The following is an 18,938-nucleotide window of genomic DNA, read 5'->3' as shown; positions in this document are numbered from 1 at the left end:
GTCTGGCATTGAGGACCTCCATCCATTGATGGGAGAGCAGAAGCAGCATATCCAGGGTAGAGTGACCTGGTCTGAAACCAAATTTATGATTGGAAATCAAGCCATTGGAGAAGAGGAAGGATTTCATGTCTGAAGCGATGATGGATTCCATCACCTTGCTGATGATTGGGAGAAGGCTGATTGGTCTGTAGTTACAGGGATCTGTTTTTGCACCTTTTTTATGCAGGGTAGTGATGTTAGCAGATTTCCAAGCAGATGGCAGATGACCTTGGGCAAATGAGAGGGTGAATAGAACAGAGAGAGGGTGAGCAAGAGCAGAAGAGCAGGCTTTGAGGACACGTGGGCTGATGCCGTCTGGACCGGTTGCAGAATCTGACTCGAGGTTTGAAAGCAAGCTCTCCACCTTGTCAGGAGAAAAGGATACAGAGTCCAGGGACAGTTGGGTGCGACTGGATAAAGTGGGTAGAGATAGTGATGGGTTTAGGACACAAGATTTAGCTGCAAACACCGAGTTTAGACATTCAGCTTTATCACGTGTGGAATCAGCAGTGCGGCCATTTGAGGTAAGGGAGGGGATGGAGGGGGAACATACACCAGAAACAGATTTGATTAAACGCCACCAGGATTTTGAGGAGGGAGAGAGGTTTGAGAGTTCAGACTTGAGATGAGAAAGATGTTGTTTTCTGGCTCTCCTGAGGGTAGATACACACTTGTTCCGAGCTTTGTGGAAAGAACTGAGATTGCCCTCAGTTGGGTTTGCTTTCCATGAGGCAAAGGCAAGTTGTTTCAGGACAACTGCCTCGCCACAAGCTTCAGTAAACCAAGGGCGGGAGGAAGGGTAAGACAACTGAACACGAGAGGGGATAAATCTGTGCATGAGGGAGAGCAAGTTTCTTTGAAAGAATTCCCAGGATGAGTTGATGTTTGAGAAAGTAGTGATAGGAGACCAGTCTGTAAGTTTGATGGCTGCTCGGAGACCCTGCCAGTCGGCTTGAGTGAAATGCCAGACTCGACGGCGGTGAGGTGGTTCTCTGATAACAGCCAGAGAGATGTCCACTTTGACAAGGACGTGGTCAGAAGAACCAATTGGAGCGAAGGAAGAGCAGCAGATATTGTCAGGGAAATTTGTCAAAATCAGATCCAGAAGAGATGGAGTACCATTGGTTGAGATCCGGGTCGGGAAGTTGACCGATTGAGTCAGTCCCAATGAGTCGCAGAAAGCTTTTGCTGAGGTGCCATGGCAGGTGAGAGAGGTACCCACACCTAGCCAACTGGCGTGATGACAATTGAAGTCACCACATAAGAGGAAGAGAGAGTTTGGATGAGAAGATAGAAGATGGTCCACGTTTTCGGATAGTGAGGTGTAGATGGAGTCATCACTGTTCGGTGGACGGTACAGTACACATATAAACATGAGGTGGGAGTGGAGGGGAAGCCGAAGCCAGAGGTATTCCTGGGGGTGTGGGGGAGTGAGAGCAGTGCATGGAGAGTGAGGAATAGAGTCTTTGATGAAGAGAGCAACACCTCCACCAGGACGAGGCTCAGGTCTGTCATACCGTTAGAGGGAGTAACCAGGGAGAGATACTTGGGAGTCAGACACGTCTTGGGAGAGGAAAGTTTCTGTTAGGCAGATAATGTCTGGTTTGTCAGTGGCAACCTGTATGGAAAGATCTGAAAGGTTTGAGCGAAGGCCCCGGATATTTGAGGTCCACACTTTTAATGAAGAGGAAGGGGAGGAGGCTTTGGGTGCAGGAGGTGGAGGGGGAGGGGAGGGTAGGACAAGGGACGAGGGGGCAGGTAAGGAGGGATGCTGAAGGAGTGTGGTGTATTGCAGAATAGCGAGAGGAGGGAACAGAATGAGGAGCAGAAAAGCCCCTGTTGTGCTGGGGGAGAGGGGTGACAAGAGACAAGGAAGAAGGCAGTTGAGGATTTGAGGAGGTGGAGTGAAGAGATGGAGGTGAGAGGGCAGTGGAGGGAGGCAGGTTGGTGGATGAGAGGGGGGGAAACTTTGAGAAGGAAGAGTGAGGGGGATGAAAGGTGGGAGAAAGGTGAGGGGGGAATTTTTGAGAGAGGTGAGAGGGAGGCTTGGAGGGAGAAGAGTGGGATGGTTGCTTTGAGAGTGAGAGTGAGGGGTGAGGGGGGTGAGTTGTCACTGAAGTTGGAAAAAAAGAATGGGTGATGGAAAGCGAGCATCCATGGCAAACTGTGGTTTTTAAAAGTTTTAGGTCAGAGATGTGATTTAACACAATTCTTGATGGATGCAATGAAGGCGAATTCAGAGCATGGAGAGAAGAAGTGTTGTAATAGTTGGATTTTTTAGGCAAGGAATGAAGGAGAGGTCGAAATGAGAGCAGTCTGTTAAAATAGCAGAAGAGTAGTGCATTGTGAAACAGTAAAGAGTACCACATGTGTGAGAGAGGAAGATGAAGCATTATAAGATCGTTTTTGTTGTTAAAAATAATGTATGACAGAGTTTAACAGATTAGGTCATGGAAGTGTAAAAAAAAAAAAAAAAAAAAAAAAAAAAAAAAAATCGAGGAAGAAGACGAGGAGGAAGTTAAGAGGAAGAAGAAGAAGCAGAATCGGGAGAAGGTGAGCGTGTTGTTGTTGTTGTTGGGTATATATATATATTTTTTTTGTTGTTAATATTAATGTATGAGAGAGTTCAACAGATTCGGTCATGGAAGTGTAAAAAAATAAAAAAAAAAATAAAAAAAATATAAAAAAATCGAGGAAGAAGACGAGGAGGAAGTTAAGAGGAAGAATAAGAATCGGGAGAAGGTGAGCGTGTTGTTGTTGTTGTAGGGTATTTTTTTTTTTTTTTTGAGATAAGAAAGAGATTAGTTGGGAGAATGGGGGATGTTTGGAAAGTGGGGAGGATCAAAATTGAAGGTAATGGGGAGGATAGAAATTGAAGGTAATGGGGAGAAAAACCAAAAAAAACAAAAAAAAAATGATCGAACACCCAGTGGAACCGGTAGGTCTCAAGCCTAGGCCTAGGCCTCAAGCACCAGGTAAGAACGTCGACAAAAATACTCACAAAATAGCACGATTTTTGAAACAAAACCGAACTAGCAACACACAGTAACATGTAGGTGAGAAAATTAAACAGTTAAAACGGGACAAATAACAACTGGAAACTTAGCTTTGAGAACGTCAGCAGGGAGCCCCGAAGGAGACCTCTCGCTGCTCCAAAACCGGAAGCGGAAGTGATATAGTCATGCGCCACTTAACGACGGGGTTACGTTCTGAGAAACACGTCGTTAAGCGACGTCGTCGTTGTGCGAACATCATTTTTTTTTCGTTTTCGTTTTCGAACATCGTACTTCCACAAACATAGACACCTCAGCAATATGGTGTAGCCTATTGCTCCTCGGATACAAACCTGTACAGCATGTTACTGTACTGAATACTGTCGGCAATTGTAACACACATCCAAGAGAGACGGAAGACACGTTAGATTTACCTTTGTGCTGCTCATGACGGCCATCAGTGCTGTTAGCAGCAACTTACAATCTCCTCTCGCATCGATTATAGAAAGGTGAATAATTAGCATTTGGATTTTAGAAATACGTAATCATTGCATCGATGTTATAATTTACAAAAGAAGAAACGAGCACCTGTCAATTGTGATATATAAGTTCGGAACAGTGCGATTGTTTTAGCAACATAAGCTTCACTAAAAACAAATTTGTGTTTTAATTTTGAGTAACAACGATTTATTCGTGGAATTCTTCAATTCAAAGGTAATTTACATGCTAGAAGGTAAACATGCAAACATTGGTTCAGTTTGAAAGCCGATTTCCTTGAATCGCGATTTAGCACGATCCTGTTTTTTTTTCGCGATGACATTTTATGGACCTCAACAATCGCATTATAACAGGGCCACACTGTCGTTTATTATCATTATAAGGTATTATGTACTGTACAGTGTAAATAATTGTACGTGCTATTTTTATACGAGGCTACATCACTCGGCGATAGGAATTTTCCAGTTACATTTTTTTTTTTTCCAGAGCTGGCAGATCCGTCGTATACGCGATCCGTCGTTGCCCGGAACGTCGTTAAGCGGCGCATCACTGTGTGTGTGTGTGTGTGTGTGTGTGTGTGTGTGTGTGTGTGTGTGTGTGTATATATATATATATATATATATATATATATATATATATATATATATATATATATATATATATATATATTATATATATATATATATATATATATATATATATATATATATATATATATATATATTATAATCCAGAGATGATGATTGTCAATTTCAGACCAAGTCGCCTGCCAGCAGGTGACGTCATTGGAACGATGACGGCAAACGTGCCCAATATCGAATCAAGAATTAGTGATATGTGGACCCCAAACAATAAAACCATCATCACACTTGAACCCATTGAGATCCCATTTTAATTTATGTTGAGGTGTTGGAGTATATGAAGGGGTATTCTCACACGAAAAAAATTGGGATCATCGGTTTGGCTGGGGGGCGGGGGCCCAAGGTCAAAGGGCGCCCCAAACTTTAACTTTTTGAATTACTGTTTCGGAGTGATTTTACTTTACGCGATTCGAAAGATCTCGCTTTTATGAGCATTTTGCTACCAAGATCATCCAAATCGGACCACTACTACCTGTGATATGGCCACTGGAAGATTATGGGTCAACCAGGGGCACCCAAATTTGGGGGGGGGGGCCCTCATTGGGCCCCCGGGTCTGAAAATTGACACAATGTTTTACCGTGGATACAGACACTTGCACAAAAAAAAAAAGAGTGAAATCTGAGATGTGTCAAAATTTCGCTGAAAAATGTGTACACTTGACATGGAACGCCCCAACCAGGAAACCACTGGAAGGCATGGATAACCAACAAAAAAATTACAGAGAAGAAAGTAAATACCTATGGATTATTCTTAATGCAGTGAACAAACTTTGGTACATCACAGGTGATAAAGGCTGTGGTCAAGTTTCATCAAAATTGTGTGTGTGGTTTCTGCAAAGAAAGCAAAAACCTATTTTGGGGGAGCAACTCCCGTGAGCTCCCTCCGTAGATGTCCTTTTTTAATGCCGTAAACAAACATTGGTACATCACAGGTGAGGAAGGTTGTGGTGAAGTTTCATTGAAATTGTGCATGTAGTTTCAGAGAAGTTGCAAGTGTTTGTGGACGGACAAACAGACTGACGACGTGCCATCCCATAAGCTCCATGGAACTACGTTCCAGGTGAGTTAAAATCAGTCATACCAGTGATGCCACGGCAGGCACAACCACATATGTGGAGGTCAATGCCGAAATATGGAAAGTGAAATGATGGAAACACATAAAGGATTATTGCTTGATTATATTACATACGTACATATATGTGGAACGTGCACCACAGGAGGATCCGATGGGGGGAGCCAGTTAAGTCGCTGACACTCGATCATGCACAGATAAGGACAGGTTTTACATGATACCTGAAGAAAGTAACAGATCTGATCTGACCTGACAATAATGATTATATTCGTAGATGATAAGGTCACCAAAATTAGTTGTACTCAACTCAGAGCAGGTCAGGATTACATCTTCAAGTCATATGGGGTAGAAAGGTTTGCATTTATTGTGAACAAAATCCCAGGGTCATATATTACCGAAAGGAAACTCTGAGAACAATTTCTGAAATGAACTGTGTGCCTTGTCATCATCATACACTTCAACTTGGAAGCTACCGAATGTAGCAGTATCATGTGGTAATTTCCATGAGCATGGTAATTAATCTTCACTTGCACCCTTCATTACCCTTAATCTATTATTGCAACATTTGCAAAGTCGTTACCATCCTGTTCATAATTTTAAATTTTAACCTTATCTGCAAAAACATCACGACATTATCTCAACTCTCATCTCACACACCAGAAAAATAGATGACATAAAATCTTAAAATGAACACATTAAATTTTGAAAAAGAAAAACAAAGAAGCACTTGGTAGAGGTTATTGAGTTGACAGGTGAGCAATCAGGTTTTGGGGTCCCATGCAAGAAAGTGGTGACAAAAAAGAAGAATGCACATCCAAACAAAGTATAACATAACCACAAGAAAAACATCAGAAACATACGTCATAGCTTGGCGAATCAGCATCGTTGGTTACAGTGAGATCGGCCAGCTCACCCAGTCCCAAGCCAGGATCCAAGGATTTACCCGTGCCAGGCATGAATAGCTTCCCAGCATCACTTGAGAATGCCATGCTGTCAGCTTGTGCAAAAAGAGGTTGGGGGCAAGGAGGGGGGTCCTTGATCAACAAGCATATATAGAAAATGTGTGACGACAGCAGACAAGATTTTATATACCTCTATATACACGCAATGCAAAACAGAAACAAACACAAACACTTACTTTCATCCGGTCGGCCACCATCGTGTTCAATGCTATGCTCTTCCACCTGACGTGGTGGGCTCACAGGGCCCTGTTGTAGAGGTGAAAAGTCGTCCACCTCGCGTAAGTTGGCCAACATATCTTGTAATGTTGAGCGGTTTGGACCTGTGGAAGGGAGAGCACACCGGCTCAGAGAAGAGCGAGAAGACTCAAATTGACCCTGCTCTATAGATCCAGAAGCATATTTTAAAATTAATGTCAAAGTAAAAACCAATGAATGCCAACTCGAATATCATCCCAAAGGAATTTTTAACATCAGGACTGACGAATCGTGTATACATTCTTTGACAGAAAGATATTATTACGAACCTGGTACAGCAAATGCACATTAGTCTAGAGGGATTGTATTTTTCCAAAAAGTACAATACAGACAACTTCAACTTGCACATGGATGTAAAACCGGCTTAGCTAATAGGAGAAACATGTTATGCAGCAATGAATTTTAAGTGTTTTTTTTTTGAGCTCGTAAAAAAAAAAAAATAGGATCCTCATGATAATGCAATCAAATTGTTGATAAAAAATAAAAGGACAGGCTAAGCCATTTATTCTTTCACAAATATGTGCAAGCACCACAGATTCAAAAGTACAAAATCAAAACAGAACGTGTTGTGCTTGTTCTGAAGAAAGAAGGGTTTATCAACAGTAAATGCAAAAGCTGCTCAACTTGAGAGAATAGTCCCATGATTTATGGTATCATTTCACACATGACCCGTGTGGCTTTCAGCAACAGATCTGAACAGATTCTGGTGTTTACGGATTCTTCATGCATCATTACCTGGTCTGGCTGAGCTCGAAAGTTATCTTCCCTTTATAAGGGGTGAGGTCCGATGGCACCACACTTCTGCCCTGCCATGACCACAATCCTCCTCCACCTCCCTCTGTTCTCAACCAGCTCTCTCCACTCTCCAACCACCCCTACCTTACTGATAGCCCTCCTCACACAATCCTACCTTCCATCTCAACCGCAGTCTACTTCTTTTCCTCCTACCTTTCTCCCTCTGTTTCCATAATCATTCATTCACAGATAACGCCGATGACCACCGATTCTGATTCAGCAGACGTGAAACACGTTTATTCCAAAAGCAACCATGATACACACACAACACCAGCTGCGCATGCGCAATGCAAGAAGGCTTGGGCGGCCGTGCCGCTCATGACAATGACAGTTAAAGATCAATATCGTTGCACCCTCAACAGATCCGCCCTCTTGCCAATCTCTTTTCCCCTGCACAGGAAGTGTTCAGCCCACCTCAGCCGGCATTTTAGTGGGGCAGATAACAGCAATTTTTGAGAGGAATCGTGCAAATGATGATACAAGCATCAAATTTGGCACATTTATTCTGCAGGGGATTCGAATCAAATCTGCCTGATTGGCCATTTGAAAATCCAAGTTTTGAAAAGTTTGAAAAAAAAAAAAGTCAAGATCACGAATCAATGTTGGATGCTGGCTGAGATTGGTGAATGTTTCAGAAACATCATCAAAGACGTTCCAAGTCTGCCATGCAGTTTTCTTCCCTTTACCGCGGAAGGCAGACACGACGTCACATCCAGTGAACGCATGGAAGTATGGGATCCCTCGAGTTTTCTCAGGCCCTATTGAAGAAACTACCTCATGGACTGGAATCCATCGTGCCTTGGCTCCTTGGCCAAAGGCAATCCACATGTTCTCAAGACCTAGTTTCTGTAAGGATGGCATTACAGATATTGCTATGACTAGTATGTCCGTGTCATTAGCCTTAATGATAATGGACTTGCTACCATCCGTCGTTGCATCCCTGGCGTGTACAAATATTCAAGTGTCATCTTCTTCATAACAACATAGAGACACAGCATCCAGTGACTTCCTTGTGTTGCTAATGGCATCTTCTCCTTTTGTGACAATGACTGTGCTTGTCGTCTGTGCTTCACACATCTTTTCCGCAAGGAAGTGAAACAGCTCAGTCTTGTTGCTGTCATCTCGAAGAAAGCTTCTCCAGTTACTTGGGGTCTTACTGGTTCCTGTCACTCTTCTTCTGATTCCTTGCCCTCTTTTCGACCTTGCCTCGGACTTCAGACTTGACTTCTTGTACACATCAAACACTACGTCCACCCTCTCGTACCTGGCACCATAGAATTCCACCTTTGGGATGATGTCTTCTTTAGCTTAGTCATCAAATATCTTTGAAGTGCGTGGAGGTAGGGCATTGATAAGTGCTGAGCCATCAATGATGACTGCATCTCCCCTTGGTTCTCTGTCTGGGATGTTCACTTGTGCTTCAAGAATTTCAGCCAGCTGTGACTTCAAATTTTTTTGATGTTTTTTTTTTTCTTCAAATTTTTCAAAATTTGGATTTTCAAATGGCCAATCAGGCAGATTTGATCAGAAAGCCCTGCAGAACAGAAATGCCAAATTTGATGCTTGTATCATAATTTGCACGATTTTTCTACTATCTACTACACTATTTCACCAATCTCAAAGCCAAACCCATCCACACACCAATCTCCTCCCTCAGTTCCTCCATCCTCCTCATATACATCCACTTCACTTCTTGAATTCTGACCCAGTTGTTCTCACAAACCTGCAGCCTCTGTTGTTGTCTTAGGGTCACCACGTCCAGATGAGAAAGGTAGGCCGGCGTTACACATGACATCAGAACCTTCCCTTTCAATTTTCTAGATATATTTCTGTCTGTCATTACTCCTCCCACCCTCCTCCACGCATTCGCACCCCCCTGAATCCTCCTCCACACCTCTGCCTCGGACTTACCATCCCCGGTCACTGTTCCTCCCAGATACTCAAACCTATTTCCCTGCTTGATGTCCTTCCCTTCTAACCTCATATTTATTTCTTTTCTCTGACACCAAACCCACATCACTCGGTCTTCTCCATACTCTTCTTCAGCCCATGCTTTCCAAATACCTCCTTCCACTCCCCCAGTACTTCCTGCATTTTCCACCCACTCTCCACCACAACCACCAGAATGTCCACATACAGCATCCTCCCCATATTACCCCTCAACCTTACCTTCCTGCTTACCAGCTTCATTACCATGATAAAGATGAGTGGGCTGAGCACTTCTCTGCCTCAAACCAATGTTCACACTGAACTCATCAGACATCTGAGGACCAACCAAAACTCCTCTCTTCGTTTCCTTGTACATCTTTTCCACCAACCTAACTTCTGCTTCTGACACTCCCATCCATCTCAGTGTCACCATTATCATCACTCTCGGGACAGTGTCATAGGCTTTCTCCAGGTCCACAAATCCCAAGGAATTTTTCACCTTGCACCTCCAAACTCTTTCTCCACCAGTTGTCTCAATGCAAACATACCATCCTTTGTCCCCCTACCCTTTCTAAACCCCTGTTGCTCTTCTCTGATCTCCAGCTCCACTCTCTTCTTTATTCCCCCATCCAGAATCCTCTCCAGCAGCTTTATGGCAAGACTTCGCAGCGTAATGCCCCTGTACATCACCCTTCTCCTTCCATATCAGCACAATTAACCCTATCCTCCACTCCTCCAGAACTGAACCATCTCATATACATATATTCAACAGCCTCTTCGTCCAACTAACTCAAACTTTTTCCGCTGCAATTATCATCTCTGCACACACCCTATAAATGCCGAGTGCTCTTCCCTTCTTCATCCTCTTCAATGCCATCCACACTTCCTCCTCTGTGATCGCCACCAATTCCACATTCCCCTCTACATAACACGGTAGACTCCAGCTCGCCGTTGCTTCTTTCTCGATTCAACAGCTCTTTAAAATACCCTTCACACACCTTAAATACTGACCCCCTCTCTGTCACTGGGGTCCCACCACCATCCATAATCACCATCCCCCATCCCCCCCCCACCACCAAATGCCTTCATGTCCTTAACATCCTCATCTCTGTCACAAGCCAATTTATATATCATCTTAAAGACAATCATCCTCTTCCAACTTGTACACCTCTTCCATGTTATTCCTTACTTTATTCACAGCTCTCCTTGCTTTCTTCTGTCCATACAGGTGCAGCAACCCCACATCCGGCTGCCTCACCCTATCCTTCCAAATCCAAATCCATTGGGACCATACTCTGTACAGAGCGTCGGTGCTGCCGAAGCAGTCTCCTGGGCAATTGGGCACAATCCTGGACGTGTCACTACTCCAATGCTCAATCCTTGCAAGCTGGTACTCATTTTGCCGACCTCAGATGCCAGGCTGAGTCAACCCATATGTCCATCCATTGGGACCAAAATCTGTGCAGTGCATTGGTGCTGCATAAGCAGTCTCCTTGGCTATTGGGTGCAATCCTGGATGGGTCGCCACTCCGACACAGGATACTAGCAAGCTGGCACTCATTTTGCCGACCTTGGAAGGATGACAAACAGAGTGAACCCCACCTGGAATTAATTCAACAGCCAAGGGGGATTTAAACTTAGGATCCTAGGATCTCAAGCCCACCACCCTAACTATTAAGCCAACAACAGGCATGCCCTATCTTTGATCTTCTCTATCCTCTTCCATACGTCCTTTTCACCAACTGCCTTCGCTACCTCCGTCCACCATACCTGGCTTCTATCCCTAAACGATGAACCCTTTCTTGACACCCTTCAACACAAAACTTCTGCAATTCCCCGAAACGCCTCTCCGTAATTCTTCCACTCCTCCTCCAAACCTTCAGCTTCTTTGCTATGTTGCTCATACCTAGCCCTCAACCTCTCCTTCTACTCAATGACAGCATTTCCCCTCCATTTCCCCCACCTAATAATCTTCCGACCTCTGCTCTTAATCACCCTTCTTTTCTCCAACCAGATCACAAACACCACAGACTTGTGCTGAGTGGTAACATGCTCTCTCACCACTTCCTTACAATCCTTAACCCTCCACAACTGTCACTTCTTTACCACCACCAAATCCAGTTCTGTTCTATGATGTCCACTCCTCGAGGTAATCTTGTGGCTTTCCTACTTTTGAATGAATGAACCAGCTATGGCCATCTCATTCCATGGCAATAGCTCCACCAGCTGTTGACCCTCTATTCTTCACTCACAACCAAATTTACCAAAACGTTCCTCCCCCCCACCCCCCCTCACCGGCTTCGCTCATCCCACATGCGCGTTGAAGACACCTGCAATGTACAGCATTACATTCAGCTGAACCATTCCCATCATCCTCTCCAGTGCATCCCTGAATTCCTGCTTCTCCACTCCAGTCCTTCTTCTTTGTGGCCCATATACTGACATAACACAAACCATTTACCTCTGCACCACCAACCATGCCATAACTATCCATCTCACCCATCTTTCCACTCTGACAACCTGCTTGCTGATCTCTCCCAATACTACTATTCCCATGCCATTACTCCTTCCATCTCCACCCGTGTACAACAGCTTGTATTCTCCTACCAACCTCACCCTGTCTCCTTCAGACAACACTTCCAACCTCCTTCCCTGCATTGTCTCCACAACCTCGACCCCTCTCCCCCTCCCCCCGCAAATTGTTCCCACATTCAAACTACCTATCTGAACCTTGCTTCTGGACCGCTGCTCATCTAGTAGAGCCAGTACCATCTTGATCAGTTTGGGACATTCTGGTCATCATATTGTCATCTCGAATCACACTAAACTCTGCATGGATGAAAACATCTTCCATTGCTCAGTGACATATAAGGTCCATGCTAACAAAATGCTGTCATTCAGTTTTTGCAGAATTTACAAAGATTGAGCACTGCTGTTGGTTGACCTCATGATCTGTTGTCGCTTGACGTACAGCTACAGTTCCAATGTCTCAGGTTGCTTACATAATCTTGGAATTGCCAAATTCTCTATACAAGAGTCTATTAATGGACTCGCTTTGTCAAATGGCTCATTAAAAAGTAAATGTTGTGAACTGCATGCAGTATTGCCGCTTCCACCATCCCTGCAGTACAAGTTGAAAAGGCACACATGTGAAGTGCGAGGAGGCTGGAAGAGTACCCATGGGACATGTGGGGGTACAAATGAGTGTGCATAAGACATGCTAGGAGGGTTGGGGCAGGGGCACATGCGAGAAATGTGTGCGGGGGTGGGGGGGAGGCAGGACATGGGTATGTGAGCGATGAGCGGCTCGGGAGGAGAGAATGGTAGGACAGGTATGCGTGACGTGCGGAGGGAGGGGTGGTTCTCAAATAGGAACACATACGAAGTGTTAGTAATGTCTGTTGTCAGCTATTTGAATTTAATTTTTTTTTAAGTTAAAACAAACATTAACATGGTGCTTGTATTTTGGACCTTATAACATTTTTATAATCATCACTGCTGTATTGGAACATCTCAAAACAAATGATGCAAGACTTGATTGTTGCTTTTCACTTTAAAGAAAAACAATCAAGTCCTGCAATGGATAGCAGGACTGTGGATGAACATTTATACACTTGTTTTATTGAGGAATAAATTTTCACAACGAGATTTTGTGGAGGTATAAAAAAAAAAAAAAAAAAACAACAACAAAGTACAAATCGGTAAATAAAAATGCTGCAACGACCTAAAAAAAAAATTGAGTTTAAGAAACTGTTTTGCCAAATTATTTAAATTTCACCACATAAAGGATAATTGGTATACAGTACTTAAGGATTTTCAGCAACTTTGCACAGCTTTTGAAACTTGGTACAGATGACAAGGAGAAGGCTGGTGATCCAGAAATGCATACATGGATCAATTCCATTCTCAAGGGGTGGGCTGGTATTGCCCCCCCCCCAAATTTTTTTTAGCCGATTTTTCAAGCAGACCTGACACTGCTTGTTTGCTGCATCTTTCACAGACTAATTAAAAGCTGGAAGTAGCTATTTTAAGTGAAATAACATTTCCCAGCTGAAAACCGTCAACTGTGTAATGAATGCCTAAACATGGGAGGTTTATGGCAGGCACACTCACCCTCTAAGGGACAAGGGTTCACAGTCACCATTCCAACTAGAGAGTTCATATAACATGATACCCCATGCAGTGTTCAAGTATATACAGTAATGTATTTAAATTTTAATAAATGACGATTTTAACAATCATTATATTTTTAAAGATTCAAAAGACCCCGAAGTTTAGTGCTATTCCCGAATACCACCCTTTTACACCACCCCACTGAACCTTCATTTAAATAAAGTACAGTACCACAAAATTGGAGGTTCTTGGAAGTGGTAAGACAATCAATTTATGTTTGACAGTGTTTTAAACTATACTGCACAATTAAATTTAAATAAAATAGAGACTGTAAAAGTGGTATAAATAAATAAATTACGGAATTTACCTCCATTTTATAAAATGCAGTCTATTACAGCACCCTATCTAACACATTACATTAGTTCTTCATGCTTGTTGTTTGTGTCCATAAAAACAGTAAGCTTCCTGTTTGGAATTATTTTCAACTTTGTTCGACTGCCAAGCAGGCAGACAGAGTAAAAATATTATCTCTCCTCTTTGCGCATGTGCGATCGGGATGCATTCAGAACCGAAGTACGGTAAAACTAAAGACTAGTCTGCCGATTAACGTTTAAAATATAACATTCAATTGAAATAAAACATAACAATTGAAATAATATAACATTCAATAATAAGTTCCTTGATCATAAACTGATGATCACAAACTGATAAGACGGACGGACGTACATGAACTATTTGCTTAACCCTGCTTACGGCTTCACATGCGTGGAATAATAAAGAATTCCAATTTGGTGTGTGTGTGTGCGCGTGCGTGTGCGTGTGCGTGTGTGTGTGTGTGTTTTTTTAAACTGCCTTGCCTTAGTTTGTGGGTGGCTTTCAAATCGTGGTTAACTTCCCACCGTGTATTCCTTGCTTCGTAGTACGTACACTCCACTAGGATTCTAATATGCAGTACATTTCTTTAAAAACAAATAACCTATTCGACCAATTTGACAACCTCAAAGGTGTGCGTGTGTGTGTGCGTGTGTGTGTGTGCGTGTGTGTGCGTGTGTGTGTGTGCGTGTGCGTGTGCGTGTCTGTGTGTGTGTGTGTGTGTGTGTGTGTGTGTGTGTGTGTGTGTGTGTGTGTGTGTGTGTGTGTTTTAAACTGCCTTGCCTTAGTTTGTGGGTGGCTTTCAAATCGTGGTTAACTTCCCACCGTGTATTCCTTGCTTCGCAGTACGTACACTCCACTAGGATTCTAATATGCAGTACATTTCTTTCAAAACAAATAACCTATTCGACCAATTTGACAAGCTCAAAGGTGTGCGTGTGTGTGTGTGTGTATATATATATAAAAATTTTCAACATTCTCAGGAAATCAACCAATTTTGAAATTAGCAATATGAAGTTATTCATCATCAGGTAACACATCTCCTTTATAATGCATATAAAAGCAAGTTGGGCATTAAAATATATTCCAAAACACAATTAGTTTACTTTGATCCAAAGGGCAGTATTAATTATACTCGTTATAAAACTTGGAGCAATTTTTCAAAATTTCCACCTCACACAGATCAATAATCTGATCCACTGTGGTGAAGAGCACAACCTCTTATTTATGCATGGGTGGGTGACAAGGGAAGCCAAAAATAGCTTATTTACGCATAGGATGAAGCTGGTATAAAATAAAATAGGTTAAATGAAAGGACTGATTAACCTAATAAATGACTTACTGACAGAGATAAATCACCTTGTGCATGGCCACATTTGAAGAAGGTCCCAAGAATCAAGTAATCTTCAGAAGTGATGCTTTAAGGATCAAACAATCCAACCAAATAAGGTGTTTTCAAAAATTAGCTAAACGTATATTTGAGCACGTTTAAATTGTAATGGGTGCAAGTGTACATGAATGTCACTTGCCCTTAATGGAAACCTGAATTAAATGAAAATCGATTTGCTCTTTGCAGCATGATCCTGGAGCACACATTATACCGAGGGCTTCTTCTGTACAGGGGAAAATGTCAGCCCACAAGACCCTGGCACCCCCCTTCCCACTTCGTTTTGTTTCCCGCCTGTCCGACAAGGTCGGAGATGGAGGACATTAAAATAGGTTCCATACGACCGACCGATTATCCATCCATGTATTTTTGTGCACGCGATATTTCAAAAACCATTGAACATTTAAGCTTTCATATTGCAGATATCTATTCCTCATGACATTATCTCAACCAGATTAGATCACAGCTATGATTGGCTCTAATCCTGTTGCCATGGCAACCATCTCAGTAGCTCGGCTTGTGTGCACGATATTTCAAAAACCGCTCAAGATTTAGCTTTCATCTTACACAGATCAATTCCTCATACCACCCAAAAGGTGGGGGGACCTCGAGTATCAGCTACTTGCAATTTTTTTAAGGATGGAGGCTTTGTAAGCACTGTTTGACAGAATGTCATAGGTTGATGGTGACTGAAATGGAGTGGAGCAGACTGCACAGAAAAAAACACCAAAATGGGTACAAGTAGCTGCAGCTACAAAGATAGGGCAGATAAATCGACAAGAGAACAGATCATGGGTAGTTGTGGGAAAAATGTGATTGCAAAGAATGAGTGACCTTCTCGAATGGGTGGAAGCAGCGGCACATTATGGCAATCAGTGGGATCAATTTTGTGGAAGAGAAAATTGGCACAAGGAATAGAGGCATCATAAACTGTTTTGTTCATTTGTAATTAAAGAAGCAGGCAACAGCAGGTGACAAATACAAAAACAACAGGATTTGGAAAGTGTTGCAAAGGTTTTATGAAGCATAGATTGAGATATTTTTTGTGTATGAAGACCAGGACTCGTGGAGGAGTGGGGTGACAGGATAAAAAGCAACAACCTGATGGTGGGACAGTGGGGCTACAGTTGAACACAAGCAAGGGATTTAACCATCTCAATAACTTGACTTGTGTGCACGATATTTCAAAAACCGTTCAAGATTTAGCTTTCATAACAGATTTAGCTTTAGCATAACACAGATTAATTCCTCACACTCCCCAAAAGGTGGAGCACCAAGAGTATGAAATGGAAAATAAATATAAATAAAAAAGAGAGAAGAGGAGGAAACACAGTTACCTACTAAGAGTGTAAGATAAGGTTATGTCAGGTTCACGGGTGCAGAATAGATTGCAGGTAGGGATGTGAATGGCATGATGTTATCTGCATGCTTGAAGTCTTGGAGGGAAGTGTCCGATTGACCCACCAGGGTGGTTCCACAAAGGGGAGAAAATAGGAACAAGAGTTGAAGTGTACAGTGAGTCTGGATTTAGAGTGTTTAACCAAGAGACGGTTAATGGAAGAACGTACGAATCTTGGAGTTGCTGGGCAGGATCGAAGGGCCGAGATAAGTCAGTCAGTCCATCATTTTGCTGCTCTGTCCAGTTTGTATTTCGGAAGTGGCAACAATGGCCTTTTCACGTGTTTAGTTTTTTTTTTGTATACATAGTCGAAGCTCATGGAAGAGCTAGTACAGTGAACGGATCAGGATGTAACAGACAAAAACAGGACACAAGCCACGCTTGCATGGGATGGACAAGATGGATACAGAAGGAAACTCCAAGGAGGGAAAACCGGAAAATTGGAAGGAGGAGAGATTTGGGTGGGGTTAACGAGAGTAGAAAACATCATGGTTTAGGAATGGGGACTATCTGAGATGGTGGTGAACAGCTGGCTTGAAGACCTGGAGGGAAGAATAAGATTGAAGCAGGTGTGGAACTTGATTCCACACGTGGGGGAAAAAGAAAAACAAACAAATGAGCGGAGGTGAGCGGTGATCTTGGATTTAGGTAGTTTCACCAGAAGGGAGTTGATGGTGGAACGTGTGAGCCTTGCAGAAACCTGGTGGGAAGGGGAAAAAGCGTGGAAAGAGCAGAGGGTGCAAGACTATAAAGGAGGCTATAGGTGCAAGACAGAGTGACCACCGACCTGTCTGCAATGGCAAAGTGTTAGACCCATAAACTCAGCTTCAACATGGGAGATTCCAATAATCTTGAAAGCCCAATAATGATATATAGAGTAATGTAGTTCAGAGCCGAACAGAGTTTATCAGTAAGCTAATCAGTACTTATTTTCTTGCAGCATTTCCATATTTTGATTTGTGAAGATCATTCCAAAACTCTACCATGTATATTTCTCATAGGTTCAGTACTGCCGTCCAAAAATTGGGGGACGGAGGGGGGGGTGGGGGGGCATGTAAGAAAATACAAAATCAAACGGCATACATAGTAATAAAATAAAATATTGGAATGATTCACAAAACATAACAATTGCACGAAAACATACAGAAAGGTGAAACCAAAACACATGAGAAATATGCCAAGTATTTGTTGTTGATGTTTTGCGATGATTTGACCCAAGAATGCAACACATTACCATCACTAAGGTTGGTTAGAAAGATCATAGTTGAATGCAATCCAGCTTGCAGACAAGGCAGTGGAGTCAGAGTGATGAAGTGGGGTTAGCAAGGAAGTGAGCATTAAAAGCAGGCAATAGGAAAAGACAGAACGCCAAGCAAACTTTGCAAAATTTAAGGGCAATTGCATAGATTGTTTTCATGTCCAAAACAGAAATATATTTTTATTTTTTTTGAAAGAAGGTAAAACAAATTTCTGCAACCCTTTTCAGGCAAGTGCATTTTACAAAATGCCAACTTTGAAAGGATCCCGTTTTTTTCAGCATTTCTCGCTGTTGCAAAACTATTACTCAGAAGTTGAATGTCTGTAGAAACTGAGTCACTTGACAATGGCCTTATTCACAAAGAGAGCTTTAGAGGTCCTTCTCCAGTCTTAAGACATGCCTGCCAAGGGTTTGCAGGGCTGTGGTTAATGGAAAGGAGGCCCAAACAGCACCAATAAGAATGAGGCGAGGGTGGAGCAATCCTAGCCAAGCATAGCCCCGCTGGTCTTGTGAAAAGGGGAGAGGGTTGCTGCCCAGATCTGGTGGTGGAGCGCTGTTCTGCTCGACTTACGCTTAACCCCCTTCTTGACCTTGCGTTCCTTCTTGTACTGCTCCTTCAGTTTGCTTATTAGGCCCTGGTCTACTTCCCAGCTCTCCGCAGGTGGAGACAGGTCCTCCTTTTCTAAATATGTTGGCAGAAATAGTCACATCTCAGCCACATTCTACAACACATCAGGCTGAACATGAAGCAAAAGTAAAATAAAATAAATAAAAAAAATGAAGGGAGAGGGAAGAGTAAAGGGAAGGAGATGGAAGAGGACAGGAGAAGAGGGACAGAGGAAGAGGGGTGAGAAGGGGATAAAATAAGGAGGTGGGGGCAAAGGGAGTATTGGAGAGCTGGAGGAGGGGAGACGTGTAGTAGTTAAATCCCCGTAATAGGTACCCCGTTATACGGCGAATCAAAACACGGAATTTCATTAAAACACGTTTCATACCGCTCCAGGTCATTTGTGTGCGCTTTTCATACTGCAGTGTTTTCCTGTGCTTTTCGTGCCATTCAAACTTGGCTTCTTTTGGTTCAATCCATTGTGTTGATCACGCTTGGTACTGTACTGTGCAGGATTTCACCCTTTTACAATGTTCGTACTTCAGTCAAAGCAAGTTAAAATGTCTGGAAAAAGGACACCAAATGCAAATGACAGCAGAAGTGTAAAGAGAGATCATA

The 18,938-nt window shown here is 42.8% G+C and overlaps 1 protein-coding gene across 6 annotated transcripts in view; it reads right to left on the bottom strand.

Annotated features, from left to right (window-relative positions):
* STRN3 (striatin 3) overlaps window positions 1–18,938 on the bottom strand; it is a 180,959-nt gene that overhangs the window by 100,444 nt on the left and 61,577 nt on the right. For 5 of the 6 annotated variants that reach the window (XM_085888843.1, XM_085888844.1, XM_085888841.1 and 2 more), the window contains 3 exons: window positions 18,285–18,395; window positions 6,382–6,525; window positions 6,104–6,240 (listed from right to left, as the gene is read on the bottom strand). In XM_085888843.1, the coding sequence (XP_085744969.1) occupies window positions 6,104–6,240; window positions 6,382–6,525; window positions 18,285–18,395 (392 nt within the window). The remainder of the gene's footprint in view (window positions 1–6,103; window positions 6,241–6,381; window positions 6,526–18,284; window positions 18,396–18,938) is intronic. The other variant, XM_085888845.1, reaches the window with a different exon arrangement.

Source organism: Eptatretus burgeri, chromosome 7, assembly GCF_056783735.1.
Source record: "Eptatretus burgeri isolate ZD-2024b chromosome 7, Ebu_testis_v1, whole genome shotgun sequence".
In the NCBI taxonomy this organism is placed as follows: Eukaryota; Metazoa; Chordata; class Myxini; order Myxiniformes; family Myxinidae; genus Eptatretus; species Eptatretus burgeri.
Note: the sequence above shows the minus strand (reverse complement) of the source record. Positions and strands in the feature narration are given on the sequence as shown.